Consider the following 16,917-nt stretch of genomic DNA (forward strand, 5'->3'; position numbering starts at 1 on the left):
TCTATCATTTCAGATAGTAGGTTAACCCCTCTCATAGCATTATTTTATGTTTTCCTAGTAGAATAATTATATTCCTAGCAATTCTAGAGGGCATCTTCTTTCTGTAAGTCTGACTAAGAATTCTGTAAACAATAACTGTATAATAACTCTTCTGCGGCATTCTGTAGCGATTATGGAGACATCGTCACATCCTGATAGAGTAAGTAGTGCTTTTCAATCTCTCATTAAATCTAACATGATTTGGCAAAGCAAGGCCCCACAAAGGAACTATGTATACCCTGTAACTACAAAACTGAGTTTAAAATAAACTATGTTTAAAGTTATCTGGAAATACTAAAAAACAAAAGCAAAAAAACCCCACCACTTCCTTCCAAAAAAATTAAAGGAAATAATTTTCTCAGAAATTTTCCCTTGCGTTGCTTTTGCATTCACACACTCTTTCATCTTCATCTTGTAAAATGACACATTGTATGAATTTTTGGGTATTCAGAACATTTTTTGGCATGTTCATGAGAACATTCTATGTTCGCATCATGCTTAGTAACTGACAGAGGGCTTGACATCCATTTTCTTTTTGACCCTGGAGTCCAGTTTCATGGCTCTGAAGCACTTAGACCCAATTTAGCTGCGGTGCTGCCTAAGAAACCTTAGCTTTGCTCTTCTATGACAGCATAAAGCCAGGTGAGAAAACAGGGTTGAGACTTCATTTAACAAAGGCCACTTTTCTCTGCATCAAGAACATCATGAAAACACCATCAAAACCATAAACCCATGTGCACTGAGTGAAATAGATATTTTAACAATGATACACAATGAAAACTAGTTGCAATTAAAAGACTCCCCATCATTGCCATCTGAGTCATCCTTCATCCAAGTGATGGCAAGATAGAGATGTAAGTGAACTCCATTTTTAAAATTTAAATATTTGCTTTAATTAATTACTTATTTAGAAATGTTCTACAATTGCTCGGCAAGACATTTTGTAAAAATTCAAATAAAAATGCTATAAGTAAAATGGAAATTAAGGATGCACTCATGTAAGAGAATAAAAAAATTTAACTTAAAAACAAATTATTTAGTGTTACAAGTCTATTTAATTCATAAAAAGGATTTCTCTAGGATTCCTTTAAATAAAAAAACATCCATATGTGGCTAAGTGTTTGGATGCCAATCCTTCACTTAAGCTTAGAGGTAGAAAAACCAGGGTGCAGCAAAACTTGAAAATGAGTTTGAGCCATTACCAAACTGAAATCAATCGGAAAGTAAGCCAAACTTCTGAAAGTGTATCTTTGGTTACTAGGCGATAATATTTAATCTCTAAAATAGGATTTAAGTGCAGCTTTTTAAGAAATTTAAAATTTGTCAGTTTAGTTACATTTACTGAATAAAGTTAATGATAAATATCTCTTGAAAATGAGAGATCCAGGGACTTTAAAAAACTCACAAAATTTCTGTCTCCTTTCTTTATTAGCACAATTAATTATGGCTTTTACTTAGTGTGCAAAAGTCCAATACACAACTCAGAATTCTACCAAAGTAAAAACAAGAACTATATCAGAACTCTGAAACCCAAGGCAGAAAAGATAATATAGCTAACCTTGGTCAAGTAAGTCTCCATGCTGTTATTTGCAGGGCGTGGACTTGAGGTAGACATCACCATGTTTTCTCTTGGAGTAAGATTTCTATTGAGCACTAGACTATTATTAAGATTTCCAACACAAGGTGGTTCCAGGGCTGGCCTCGCAGTAAGAGTGCTGAGCAGAGATCTGTTCTGCTGTTTCTCCACCAGAAGTTTGGTACTGATCTCTGCCAGCCTCTCATTAGTCCTGGGAAGATGGCAAAACACGAATTTCATTCATTTCATTTTCCCCACATGATTACTAAATAATTTGCATTTTTAAAGTTGCCCTAATAGTAAATAGAATGTCCCATTAAACTGTGTTCTAACGCTGAAAATATGTCTGAACAGACCTACTATCAACAATTATAGGCGTAAAATTGTTCTAAAGAAGTACATGTGCTGGGGGATCCTTAACTAACAGGTCAGTCAAAGTCGGGAGAGGGAAGAAGCAGCGATGGTGATGGAGATGGTGTAACACGTGATGCCTGCTGCCTTCTGCGATGGCAGCACTTAGACATACCTGTCTTTAGTAAACCACTTCAGGGATAAAAAAACAAACCATCCCTCAAAGACATTTTCAAGCATTTCCTTTCACCACCCTTGTATACACATTTCACACATTACCTCGGAGAAAGTAAGCATCTGGCACTGAGGAATAATCTAGAGAAACAACCTCTAGGGGAGGAAGAGATAGCCCAGGTGGCAATCAAAAAGAGTTAAAACAGTCCTGGGGCAATTATAAGTGTCCCCTGCTTTTCAAAACTTCACTTTATGTTTCTTCACTTTTACTAAAGGCCTACATCAGCACCTGCTTTTGATAATCAAAAAACAAACAAACAAACAAAAAAAGACCTGAAGAGGATTTTTGCTTTCATTAAAAAAGGCAAAAAACCAAAACAGCACTCAGTGTATGTTTTCAGCGAGCCATCAGAGAGACAACACGCACTCCAAGCAGAGAGCGCAGCCCCACCAAGCTCCTTCCAGGGGAACCACAGCCAGCATCTCAGCATCAAGTCACCACAGCTTTGAACTGTGTGAGCATCTGTGCTTTATTTGTGCAAATTTATTTTATGCATCGACTAGAAAGATGTGTCCTCAGGTAATTGCTTTACGCTATTTTGGCTTACAGGAGGGTAGGAACACTCTCCTTTCCCATAGTGGGGAAACCTGGAGCTTACAACATTGTTACTAAGACACTGGAGCTGGGATCTGCCCTTGCCGTCTTCCACACACCCCCTCAGGCAGGCCACCATATTATTTTTAGCCACTTTGTGAATTATACCGCCCTTCGCCCCTGTGTTCATTTCCCCCTATTTCACAAGCATGCCTTTATGCAGCGTGGAAAAACTTAAAATACAATAGTTTGTCTCAGGGCGCCCTCTAGCGATGACACCAAAGATCGTAATCAAGAAAGTAAATTCACCAAACGCCGGGATGCGACCTTTTGCTTTTAAGTGGTACTCTTCCAAACAATAGTTAAACTCTTAATATTTCTACTTACGGGAATTCCAACAAGAAATTTTATAATAACGTTGCTGTCTCAGTTTCAAAAACACTTAGCTTAAAGACTAAATCAGGTTAACTATATGAAAATATAAAAAACAAAGTTATGTAAAACCAGCGAAAGGTGGGGAGATGCAAACTGGACTAACAGTTTAAAGGTGAGTTCACTCACTAACATCATTTTCCAAAATTATACTACCTAGTTAGCTTTCACTTCCTGCTAATCTCATGACCCTGGCTCAATAACAATTATGCTTTAGAGGCAAATGAATGAGCTAAATTTAGAATTACTTTCTATGATTCTATGTTTCGACTTACTTGTTTAGTTTATTTGCCAATGACTTTCTAACTTTGAGTTCTTCAAGGTAGAGTTGCTTATATTTTTCCAATTCTGTTTTAGTAGAATCTTCTTGAAAAGCTTTCATTTTGGAGAGTTTGGATTCCAGATCTTTAATTCTGAGTTCCATCTGACTTCTTATTGAAGCATTATTATTCTCTCTTAACTGCTCTAAGTTTTCTTGGGATGCTGCTTGTGTCTAAAGCAAATTAAAAAGATACATTTTAAAAATAATGATAACCTGAATAATTATAGTGTATTTGTTCCCTTTAGTTTTGAGTCAATGATTCAGAGAGCAATTTTAAATGTGAAAAAAAAAAGTGAACTTTAAAATATTTTATCATCAATGTAAACAGAATTAAATCTGAATTACAAAATTAAAGTTGAACCATTCTTATATTAGTGCTCATCTAATCTGATAATTCAAAGAATAACAGGGTCAATTTAAAATTTTAAACACTGAACAATACAACTTAATAATCCAAGAGTATAGTACAATTTCTAAATCACAATATTTTCTTTTCATCCTAATAGTCTTGTTTTATACCAGTTGGTCTTAAAAATGAAATGATTCCCTAGTGAGAATGATTCTGAAAGATCAATTTAGTGATAATGATAGAAACTGAAATGTTTAAAGGGAGAAACAAATGCAGCCTTCCTTCCAGAAATTTACAAAACAAATGGCTATAGGAGAAGTGGAGGAAACACACAAAATGTATATATCTGAAATGTAATTTACAGTGACGTGAATTAAGGCATAGTACAGATCAGAAAATTAACCTGCAGAAATAGGTTGACTTCTTTTAATTTTTCTATTACATCCTGTCTTGCTCTTTCTTCAATCTCCCGTTTATACTGCTCTACTTGGTTGTGTTCTACCATATTCATTTCTATATGACTTTTGAGGTTCACTACTTCTTGTTGCAACTTCTTTTTATTCTTCTCTAGTTTTTCACATTTCTTTTCCATTACTTTCATAGATAATAACTCCTGTTGAAGAACTTGATTTTTTGCATCCAGATGTAGACATTTTGAAGATGCAGTTTCCAGTTTTGCTGTAAGATCATCAATCTGCATGAATGAAATAATATCACTTGGTAATGAGGGAAGTAGACTGAGAATAGCCTAACTCAAAGCAGGTATCAAATTCTGAAATAAATTCAGTTACAATAAAATGGTATCTATAGTGTAGCATGCAGGACCTTAAATTACTAAGAAAATGCAGGAAAAAGTTTCAACTCCACCAAGAGTCACAAACATATATTCCTTACTGTCCTCATCTTTGTTACACAACATTTGCACTTGATTTTATACTCTTATTTTTCTATAATTGTTTCATGTCTTTCCTCTGTAAATTGACTATAAGTCACCTTTTTAGCAAAAAGTCTCTTACTCCTTCCCCCTCATCTTTTAACTCTCCATGATTTTTAAAGCAGTTTTAGGGATATCACATTGAGTTATTTAGGGCTGAATTAATAAATGCCTCCCAAAATAAGACTCTGAAAATAAGACTAACTAATAAATCTTGTAAATATGGATTCTAATGCCATAAGCTTTTTTCTGAACCACAAATATTTTATGCTAATTTGAGTTGCAATCCAAGGAGAAATGATTTGCAGGGTTAAAGAAATCACATCTCCCAGTGTAATAACAGTTTAGTAAGATGACCCATACATTTTTCTGGACAACAACAAAAAATGCCATTAATTCTTGTAATGCTTTGTTACTTTCCACAGAATAACAGAGCACAGTAAACAAAAACAAACAAACAAAAAACCTGCTGGAATTTCAACGACACTGAGTTCGGAAGAACTACCTTCCTTTAGATAAAATGATTATTCGGTAAGTCAAGGTGAGTGGATGTAGTGGTTTTAAAACATGTCTGCAAACTGTCACTTCTCCCATGAAATTCCCTCCCCTTAAATATGTACTGGCCTCCGTAACTGGTGGACAGAGTGTAGGGGAACTGCTGTGTGATTTCTAAGGCTAAATAGCTTCTGTCTTTCACACTGTGGGGAAGTTCACCCTTAGAACCAACCAGCACACTGTGAAGAAGCCCAGGCCACACAGTGTGTACGTCGGTGTCCCTACTGCCGGCCCCAGCGAACATCCCAACCAAAAGCCAGCTCCAACTGCCAGACATGTACATGAACAAGCCTTTAGGTGACTCTGGTCCCCACCTTCAAGTCACTCTGGCGGATGCTGAGTGGAGAAGAAATGAGCTGGCCTCACCTAGCTTTGCCTAAATACAGACTTGTGATCAGAGTAAATGCTGCTTTGAGCAACCAGGTTTTGAGGTGGTTTAATTATACAATTTATTAGCAATAAATGGCACAGATACTGATATTAAAAATGGGGTGCTGACATTAAAAAGAGAACTAAAGCATGTGGGAATGCCTTTGAACCTGGAGGTAGGTGAAACCTGAGTGGAAGCTGAGAAGAGGAAGAATGAAAAGCTACAGGGCTTCATGAGATTGTAAATGGAAGCCTGATGGCCCTTGAAGAGGCCGACGGTGACGACTCCTAGGCAAGGGAAGAAAATGACACTGGAACCTGGAGGAAAGGGACTCTTGCTACGAAACAGCTGAAAGTAAAGTCGATGAGAGGGATAAGCTAAAAAACAAACAAACAAAACAAAACAAAACAAAAAAACCCAGGACTCACCAGGTTCAAGACTCTGTACCCCATTTACAGCACCTCCACATGTCCAATTGTCAAATAATGCTGATACAGAGAAATAGCTTCTGGGCTAAGATCAAATCTTGGGTGCTGCCAGGAAAACATGGTCTAAAGATGAAGCCAAGACTGTAAAACCCTTTGTTAAGACCTTGGAAAGACTTGCTTTTCATGTGGAAGAAATATAAAAAATTGTGGCCAGTGAGTAGATTATGCTGGCTCTTAAATATATCCATAAGTTTTTAAAAAACTTATTCCATAAAAAGATAGAATATGGGCCAAGCATAAATGACCTATTCCTAATGAGCAGAATATGGTGAAAGTGATGCTGTGTGAATTCCAAGGGGAGGTTGGACAAGGCAACACAGCTTCTGCCTGGCTCTTAACCCTGGAACCCAGCCCCATGTTACGAGGAAGCTCAGGACAAAAGGAGAGCCCTAGGGGTTCCGGGTAGGTGTTCCAACTGAGGCCAACAGAGGCCAGCTGTCCTGCCCACGCTTTTCCTAAGGGTAGATTGTGAACAAAATAAATGTTGTTTATTTAAGCTACTAAACTTTGGGGAGATTTTTAGGAAAAAAACAGAAAAAGCAGATGAAAAAAAGAGATAGTAAGAAACGTAACTTAGATACAGTAGCAACTGGTTGCCTATAAACTGGAACCTAATAAATGTTGAGATTATTTTAAAATGACAAAGAATGCTGATGAGAAGAATCAGATAACTAGAAGAAAGACCTGAGAACTATTCAGGAGGAAGTTTTTTGGAGGTTCCCTTCATTTATAATTTTTTACAAATAGGCAGGTATGCCTCTTTAGAATTTCCCCTCACTTTGAAGATAAAGAAGGCTGGTAAGCAAGGAGACATATGATTTGAAGTATAATAGTTGAAAAACAACTAGAAAGAGTTTAATTACCAAAAGCAGACTTTTTTTTTTTTCCCTCAAGTAACTGAAACTCTTAAGAGATAGGCAGGTTTGAGTATTTATTAATCTAGGACTCAATCTTCATTGTCCTTTCCTCAGAGAGGAAATAAAACATCATGGAAGCATTTTTAATCTTCTCAGTAGTAAAACAAATGCAGTGTGTCCTTTGGCGGTATCTAAATTAAATACAATTTTTCCTTTACTTAAAGCTTGTTTGTAAGGAAAGGTAGGACTCTCATTTTTATGTTGTTCCTCAATGCTGCTCTGTATCATACAAACTGGCTTCGAAATTTTGAAATTCAAATTACTAATCTATTATTTGTCCCAGATAAATTGATTATTACCTGGTTTTTAACAGCTTAAAATTTTTTCTTTGGATGGCATGAAATAGTTACTCCATTAATTACATGTTAAGCTATAAAGTACAGCTATGCATCTCTTTAAGTAAAAGGAGGTAGATACAGGGAACTGTGGTTTCTCAGAACGCAGAATGTATGCCAAGAACAAGATTAGGACGAGTGTCATACACAAGAACCACGTCAAAAGATGATTTAACTGTGAACTGCAACGTGCTGGCTTAGAGAGACTTCCAAAGAGCAAAGCTGACAGCCCAGACTGCATCTTCTCCTAGATGGTGAAATCTATCGATGACTCTATGAATTACAATGAGACAAACATAATGACGCGGACAGCAGGCCGAGTCAGCAGAGCTTGTGACCAAGATTTGATGGAAATGGGAGTGAAGTGGGAGGAACTGGGTGAGAGACCAAAGGTTTGAATGGAGGGAGAAAAAGGAATGGGCTTTACCTGTGTAGGCCTACTTCCCAGCATGTCATGGAGTCAGCGAGGCATAAGCTGGCCACAGGCTCCTTGAAGAAGCAGAAAATCTCCACAGAAGTAGAGTTAAAGACATTCCCCTGCACTGACTTTTTATCATTACAGAAAACAACTAGTAATATGCAAGATGACTAAGAAAGAATTCTCATAAAGTCTGACTTGGTGCTGGCATAGGACAGACATACAGATCAATGCATTACCACTGAGGATCTAAAAAGAAGCCCCCACATTTATGGCCAAAGAATTGAATGAGACAAGAATAGTCTTTTTAACAAATGGTACTGGGACAACAGACTATCCACAGGCAAAAGAATAAAATTAGACCTCTACCTCACATCATATGTAAAAATTTACTTAAAATGCAAAGGTTAAAACTACAAAATTCTTAGAAGAAACCATAGGTGTTTATCTTCATGACTGGATTTGGCAGTTCTTAGATATGACACCAAAAGACAAAACTAGATTAACTGAACGTCATCAATATTATAAACTTCTTTGTTTTGAAGGACACCGTCAAGAAGGGGAAAGGGCAAGCTCCTGAATAGGAGAAAATACTCGAAGATCCTGTATCCAATCAAAGATTTGTATCTAGGATACAAAAAGAACTCTTACAATTCAATAATAAAAAGGCAACCCAATTTAAAAATGGGCAAAAAGTTGAAGAGACGGTTCCTCAAAGAATATACGCAAATGAATAATAAACACATGAAGAGAGCCTCAACATTATTAGTCATCAGCAAAATGCAAACCAAAACCACAGTGAGATGCCACTTCATACCTACCAGGATGGCTATAATCAGAAAGACAGGTATGACAAGTGTTGACAGGCATATAGAGAAATCAGATGCTTACACACTTTGGATAAAAATGTAAAATAGTGCAGCCACTCCGGAAAACAGTATGGTAGTTCCTCAAAAGATTAAATAGAGTTACCATACAATACAGCAATTCCATTTATAAGTATATCCCCACAAGAAATGAAAAACTATGTTTGCACTGAAACTTGGCCATGAATATTCATAGCAGCATTATTAACAGTAGCCAAAAAGTAGGAACAATCCAAAGGTCCATCAACTGATGAATGGATAAATAAAATGTGGTCTGTCCATATAATGGAATATTATTCATTAATAAAAAGAAATGAAGTATCGATACATGCTACAAATAGATGTACCTTAAAAATACTGTGCTGAATTAAAGAAGGCAGTCACAAAAGACCCCATATTCTGTGATTCTACTGACATGAAATGTCCAGAATAGGCAAATCTATAGAGACAGGGAGTAGAGATGTGGTTCCCTAGGGCTGGGAAGACGAGGAAGGGGAAACTGGCACCAGGTGATGGCTAAAAGGTGTAGGGTTTCTTTTCAGGGTGATGAAAATGGTCTAAAATTGATTGTGGTGATGACCGTATAAGTCTTTGAATACACTAAAAGTCACTTAATTGTACACTTTAAATGAGTGAACTGCATGGTATGTTCACTATATTTCAATAAAGCTGCCACTAGAAAACCACAGATGCTTTGGAGTCAGTAATGGCGTGCGGCTCAGCTTCAGATCACTAGCCAGGGTTCAAGACAGAGTCAACGGTGTGCCCTTTATAGGAAGGAAAAGAAAAGTGACAGGAAAAAGCTGTCTTTTTTACTGGTATCAAATCTAAAAAATTAATAGACAAATCTGTGTTTCACTGCTCAAAGCATGGAGTGATTTATATTTCCCCAAAGTAAGTGATTTCTGGGTCCCAAAACTGATTAAAAATTACCTTATGCTTTAGCATATTAATCTGAATATCCATTTCAGTTTGATTAGTTATTAAGTCTCCATGGAAACTAAGCTCTCCATTTTCATATTCATTTAACTTTCTTCTTGTCATTTTTAAGAGTTTCTTAAATCTGTAGAAATGTATAGAAAAAGTCAAGTTCTTTAAGAGTAGATAATAATTATTAAAACATGTTCTATCATATAAAATAAACAAATCCATAAATTATAATTCTTTCTCATGTTCTAATCTGATATTGTTTGAAAGCATAACTAAATTATAATCTTAGGTAAATAATATGAAGAAAAATTTTATGACATATGGTAGGTAAATAGTTAATATAGTGTGATATGTTGATATATATAAAATATATTACATATAGAGTTCTGATAAATAAGCTGTTATTAATATCCATTTTTAGTATGTTAATATGAAACATTTACCTATTATTAAATATTAGTTATAAACCAGAGATCAGTATTGAAGGTGAGGAAGAAAAGCATATCATATATGAATGTTTTGAAAAGACACAAAAAGACATTTTGATACCTACTGACCAGAGCCTCTACAAGAAGCAAAGAAAGTACATACAATAAACATCAAGACGCTCACTCAAAATAGGAAAAGAAACAAGAAAGAAAAATCTTTGGAGTCTGAGTTGAGGGGAAAAAAGCAGACTGAGCTTTAGAAGGAAGGAAATCAACAGAGAGAGAATGTGTACCATTCTCTTTAAGACTGTTTTAAGAGATCTAGAAATCTTGCCCAGTTCAATATTAACAAAATGCAAAGCAATGTAGAGAAAATTAAATGAAAGAAAAATATTAATGAGAACCAGGGACGAACCCTAAGTATAATACCAAAATCCACGGATGCTCAAGTACCCCTAAGCACATCCTCCCGTATACTTTAAATCATCTCTAGATCACTGATAATACCTAATACAATATAAATGCTATGGAAATAGTTGCCAGCATGAGGCCAATCCAAGTTTTGCTTTTTGGAACTTTCTGGAATTTTTTTTTCCCCAATACCTTCAACCTGAGGTTGGTTGAACCTGCAGACACTGAGGGCTAACTGTACTCAGCAAATAAACAGAAAGGAAGCCATGTGGGGCTTCAGAGACATTGCAAAACATTCTTTTTTTTTTAATCTGAGTGGTCAAAACATGATCACTAATTTTATTATTTTTAAGTCATACATATATTTTTGCATGTATATATTATAACTAAAATTTTAGAGCAGAAAGAAAATATAAGCCAAATCAAGATCTAAATCCCACATAAAAGAAGGTAGGGTTACCCAAAAAGAGCAAAGATATCTTGCAGAAATAAAAATTCAAGGTAGACAATGAGGAGCAGGGTGACATCACTGTATGCAAGACACACTGTTGTTCCTGTTTTAGAAATCATTAAAGAGTAACTGGGATATTTTGGCACTCAAAAAAGTTTCAGATTGTGCTATGCGTTTCTAAACTAAACTTTTAAATAGGATGGATAATTTGTTTAATTATGAATATACATATAGAAAATGAATTTGTATCTAAGGTTTCAATAAAATACAACTGTAGTTAAATCAATTAATAGTTGAAATTATCAGAAATATTAAAATCTTACCCAGTAATCTCTTTTTCTAATTCACTATTTTTCTTCATTTCTTGATCCAAACTAAATTCCAGAGACTGTTTTAACTCAATACATTTCTTTAATTGTTCCTTTTCATCCTCAGACTTTGAAAAAAAATTTTAAAGAAAATTTTTAAAAACCTAGAGACATTACTCTTCATTCTTAAAAATATTATTTCTTATGAGTTCATGAGTAATATGTATATACAATGAAACAGTTTATAAACCTGATGCCAAAAAGCACAGATTTCAGAAATAATGACTTTTCTTAAAACAGCTTAAATTGATTTTTCATTTTCATCATTTCATCATTTTTCTGGAATTTAAATTGACAAAATTTAATTATTAAAAACAGAGGTACATAAAATACTAAACGTTAATGAAACGTTTTTAAAGACTGGCTATATTTACATTTTCTGTTTCTAAAGATGCTCTAGAAACATTTTCATCAATGGTTCAAGATATTCCATGTTTTACTACATCACATCTTAGTAAGATAATCTTTGGAAAATTCCCATGCAATCTCCATTACATTTTTATGATCATGTGACTCCAGATTGAGAAAAAGCCTTTCATTCTCTGTAAGCATTCTTCCACAGGTTTCAATTTCTCCTTTCCTATTAACCATTCTTCTCTGTAAACAAAGTTTGCCTTCTCTACACTATATAAAAACATAACTTTTTCTTGATTGTTGTAACTTTTTCTATCATCCTTCTCCTCCCCACTCCCCTACTGCCATTGGACCCTAACATTCTTTAATGCGTGGTTTCATCAGATTCACCTTCCATCACTTATTCTCTTCTTTTTACACTAAAATCAGACTTTCAATCTTGTAATTACCCTAAAAATTTTTGAGGGTCATCGAGGACCATTTTCTTCAGTCCTCACCCTGCTTTACTTCTCAGTAGCAACTGCTAACATGACTACACTCTCTCCCTCTGCTCCTCTGAGCCCACCTCATGTCTGAATGACAGTAACCCTTGATGTTCAGTCCCTGACCCTTTCTATTCCACTTCTTAAATTCTGCCAGGGTTCCTTAAATCTCAAGGCTTCAAACTGGATTCCCTAACCTACATTTCCAGCCTTGACCCCTTTACTGAGGTCATCGCTACTTTTCTCTCCCCCTTCTAGTTCCTCAGAGACAACATCCTCAACCACGCTCAGGAGCCATTACTTGATGTGGATCAGCCTTGTACAGAGCTACTCTTGGACACTTGTTTATTCTCATTGGTGTTACTTTGAGTATAGTGTTATTTTCTAACCTGGGGGGGGGCACCCTCACCCTTAGGATACTGACCAGCATACTTTGCCTTTATTTTCTCTTATAATGCGAAAGTTTTTCACAAGGGTCAGATTATCAATTGTTTGCCTGTGTTTTCTTTCGAATAATTTCCTATTCCATAGAGACCTGACCTTACGGAAGTCTTCTTCTGATGCTCCTTTCAGATGAATACTTAACTATATTGCTTGGAGCCTTAAGTCAGCTACAGCTCTCTCTTCTTCCCAGCCCAGATTCTTTACCACAAAACTGTGCTGATCACATATCTTAACTCAGGTAGTCTCTGACCTGGGGATTCATGAGATGAGAACTTTCTAGAGAAGCCAGGGCTATTGACTGAGTTGGTGAGAAGCTGTCTCTTACTAAATTTTTGATCTGTGTAGACCTTAAAGTGGCTAAGAATTCTATGTCATAAACCTAACTCATTTCTATAGGGATCTACAGAAAATCCCTCAGAACTTTTTTTAATACACTTAGTTTTGGATCTTGTTACAAATTTTTCAACTTCTGATACCTGAATAGATATTTGTTTGACAATGTAAGGGGACATCTGGCACTCTCATTCACAGAAGACTCCTTTTCTCAACATATTCTGTTGTCACTTGTATGAAAAGTATGCAAATACAATGTGACTAATTTATATCAAGTCTAGAAAAAATAATTTTCAATGTTTCTTTGAACACAAGAAGAACAGTCAACATAATGTTCTAGTTCCCCCGACAGGTGTATCTGTATAATGACACTGCGTGAATCTAGCTATTGTGATGGAAAGAAACCAATTGGTAGGTGCATCTACCTCATCAATCCAATTTAGGGTTCACGATGCAATCTTCTGATTTTTAAATCGTAGGTAGCTTCTCCTACAAAGGAGTGTATAAATGGCAGGAGAATCCTGTTCTGCTTGGTAAACAGTTACATAGCTTTCACTATACACTGATAAATCGGAAGCATGGATTCTATATCAATCTTTTCTGAGACTGGCTGTTCTGTCTTTGAAAGGCTGATTAACACAAGTGACTGGGAAAAAAAATTGTTTCAGAACTAGCTATGCTAGGAGCACTTGTTACTATGTAAGGCCCTGACTGAGCAGCCATTTCTACTTTTTCACTGGCATCTCTTTCCTTTTTTAAAAATCCAACAAAGGGAAAAATACATTCCTTTCAGAAAAATGCTTATATAGTGACCTAGTATTCATCACTGATGAAGAGAACAAGCTACCTTAGCAGTAATTCCTTCTCAAAATCTCACTGCGGGTTTGGATTACAAGAGAAACTCAGAATTCTAGACCAAATCACACAAATTTCTGGACTCAAACAGGTATTTGTGTATCAATGTTCACAGCAGCATTCTTAACAAGAGCCAAAAGGTGGGGGAAACCCCAATGTTCATCAACAGATGAATGAATAAACGAAATGTGGTATATATAAAATATTGCTCTTGGACTGTCACAATCTTTCTAATTAAAATCTTACTATGAAAATCGTTAACTTTCTGAACTCAGTCAACTTCCTCTATAAAAAAGGAATTACGCTACTAATAGCAAGTAGTATCAATATAAACACAATAAACTCTTTCATCAATGAGACTTTTCATACTGTCCAAAATATTCTTACATACTAATAGTAAAGAAATTAAAATTCCTTTTCAGTATGACAGAAATTAAGAGATTGACTCACCCAACTTGTACTTAACAGGTTTTTCTGAAGCTGTTCAATTTTGCCCACGTGCTTTTTGACTGTGGCTTTTAACTTGGCATTTTCAATTTCAAGCCTAAAATGCGTATTTTAAAATAATTATTCTCACAAGTAGATTTTTAAAATACCACACAATTTCTGAACAAACATCTGCAGGTTCAATTATATAAGTTCTTAGAATTTTGAAAAGTGATGATTTGGCAATTGTACCATTTTTCTAGTTGTGTTTTGTGGATGATGTGCAAAATTTAGAAATAATGCGGAAAATTATGTATTTCAAAACAGCTCAAAGCTGAAACGTTTACCCTGCTTCATGACATATTTAGTATCATTACTGATATAATTCTCATACTATGCTGCTTATCTGCTTTATACTTATTTTCTGTGCTGTACAATTTAAACTGTACTTTTGGATGTGATCCTGCGTCTTCTCAGCACATCTCACGGCCTCTGTATGTTGATCCTGTGCTTCTTGCAACTAAAACAAAGAAAAAAAAATTCTTTTAACTACTGCTAATCTAGCAAATCCGCCATCATCTCTTTTTGTCTCTTTCATCTGCATATTGTTTATTGCTAGTTTCCTGCGGTAGCAGAGTTGAGTTGTTACAACAGACACCTTGTGGTCCACAAAGCCTAAAATATTTACTATCTGGCCCTTGTAACTTGTAAAGTTACCGACCTCTCCCTCTAATACTAAACCACAACATCATTCATGCTTTAAATTATATTTTATCAAATAAATACACAAATTTATAAACTAGCCAAAGACAGAAAATTACCCTATAGTAAACATTTTTTATTTCAAGCTCCACATCAACTATAATTTTAAATATCAACATATGCGAATGACGACGGCTCTTCCAGTGATTATGCAAGTTCACACTGCTTTTGGCGCCAACCAGATGCTTCAGGGACTGGCATGAGAGGCAGTGTCTACACAAGAGCCAGAGTACGGGGGTCTGAGTCCCAGTTCCACCAGTTATTAGCTGTGTGGCCTTGAGCAAACTACTTAAATTTTCTGTGTCTCAGTTTCTCCATCCGTAAATGGAGATAATAATAACATCAACCTCACTGGGATGTTGGGAAGATTAAACTGGGGAGTATACATAATGTATTTAGAAGAGTAAGTGGCAGATAGTAAATGTTAAGTGTTTGCAATTACAATTATTACTGTTGCTGCATTTTATGATATTTTAGGCAGATGACATGCCAACAGAAGTGGTCTCCTATACAAGTCACACTGAAATCATTCTCTGTACCACTGAAAGTGGCAGTAAACGGGGAGCAGGAGGCCCAGAATGTGTGTGCCCAGTAGTTCAAAAACTTTCACTGATTCCACTAATCAACTAGTACTTTTTTCCACTTATAATAATTTATAACTTATTTCCTCTCTGTACCACTCAGTAGGCAATGATCATGCATTAACATGCAAATAGCACCTCCTGGACTGAGTGGTACATAACTTACATGACTGTCAGAGGAAGGGTTAAATCACTGGCATGGAAATATCACCCTATTGCTAAATCAAGGTTCTGAATCAATTCATTCCTGGCAACTGTTTATGTCTAGGAAGAACTTGGATGCGAAAATTATCCTCTGATTTTATCCTCTGATTTTATCTGGCTTGCCTCATCATGGTAATACAGATATCACTGAAAAATACTGTTTAACAGAAAAACAAGTCTCTCAACTTCTGTGAGGAATGATGCACAATTCTCAACTTTCCTAAGAGGAAATATGACAAGAAAAAATATATAATGCAAACGACAGAATGAAAGTCAGAGTTTAAGAAACAAGTGCATTATAAAGATAATAACACTGTAATAAATTACTTGTCATGAAAATACAGAAGAAAGCCATCCATGAAAATTAGTGTCCTAAAACACTTTATCCTATACATTAACTGCTGACACGCTGAATTTCACACATACCTGACTTGTGACTTGACGTAATTTTTTCTTTAAATCCTGTGCCTCATCTTCTAAATTAGTACGATAACGTGATGTGACCTCCAGTGAAGCCTCTGACATGGATTGCTTTTTTAGGGTATCAGCCAGTTCTTGTTGAAGTTGTCTCACAACTGCCTGATAAGATACTCTGTCACTGATTTTATAAGTCACCTTATTATTAAGTTATATTAATAATAGATAACTCCAACCCATGTACTTTGAAAACTACCAACACAGACAACAATTCACCTTCTTTTCCTCGTACCTTCCTGCTCAATGAATTTGGTTAAAGACATAGAAGGTGTTAGGCTCTGGCCCTATCAATATTAAGTTCCTTGGACCACAGACTCCCTGCTCCTCCCCGTGAATTTGCAGAGCTTGACGACCTCCTCACGTCCTAGAGAGAAATGGGTGTGTAGGTGGGACGCGTGGTGGGGAATACCACGTTGCGGAACACCTTCCCTCTTCTTTATTGCAGGCGTCGATCACCTTCAGAGATCCTCACGTAGTCAATCCAGCGCTCAAATCCTTCCCACAGATGTCAGTCTCAGAGTAAAAATGAGGTCATTCCCACAGCCTCCAGGGCCTTCCCCTGCCTCCCAACTGCAGCCCCTACGACCCTGGCCCTCACCCCATTACTGCTACTCATGAATCTGCCACCCCTCACTAGTCTGAAAATGGGAGTCCACTGCCAAATTAATACAGAGAGCTACAGTTCTCTTT

General features: G+C 36.1%; 1 protein-coding gene across 9 annotated transcripts in view; it reads right to left on the reverse strand.

The window, feature by feature from the left end:
- ANKRD26 (ankyrin repeat domain containing 26) overlaps positions 1 to 16,917 on the reverse strand; it is a 74,188-nt gene that overhangs the window by 5,977 nt on the left and 51,294 nt on the right. For all 9 annotated transcript variants that reach the window (XM_057732814.1, XM_057732817.1, XM_057732813.1 and 6 more), the window contains 8 exons: positions 16,177 to 16,329; positions 14,653 to 14,723; positions 14,228 to 14,321; positions 11,265 to 11,377; positions 9,655 to 9,784; positions 4,242 to 4,532; positions 3,443 to 3,660; positions 1,598 to 1,826 (listed from right to left, as the gene is read on the reverse strand). In XM_057732814.1, coding sequence (XP_057588797.1) covers positions 1,598 to 1,826; positions 3,443 to 3,660; positions 4,242 to 4,532; positions 9,655 to 9,784; positions 11,265 to 11,377; positions 14,228 to 14,321; positions 14,653 to 14,723; positions 16,177 to 16,329 — 1,299 coding nt within the window. The remainder of the gene's footprint in view (positions 1 to 1,597; positions 1,827 to 3,442; positions 3,661 to 4,241; positions 4,533 to 9,654; positions 9,785 to 11,264; positions 11,378 to 14,227; positions 14,322 to 14,652; positions 14,724 to 16,176; positions 16,330 to 16,917) is intronic.

The sequence above is a fragment of the Hippopotamus amphibius genome, chromosome 4 (assembly GCF_030028045.1).
Source record: "Hippopotamus amphibius kiboko isolate mHipAmp2 chromosome 4, mHipAmp2.hap2, whole genome shotgun sequence".
NCBI classification, from domain to species: domain Eukaryota; kingdom Metazoa; phylum Chordata; class Mammalia; order Artiodactyla; family Hippopotamidae; genus Hippopotamus; species Hippopotamus amphibius.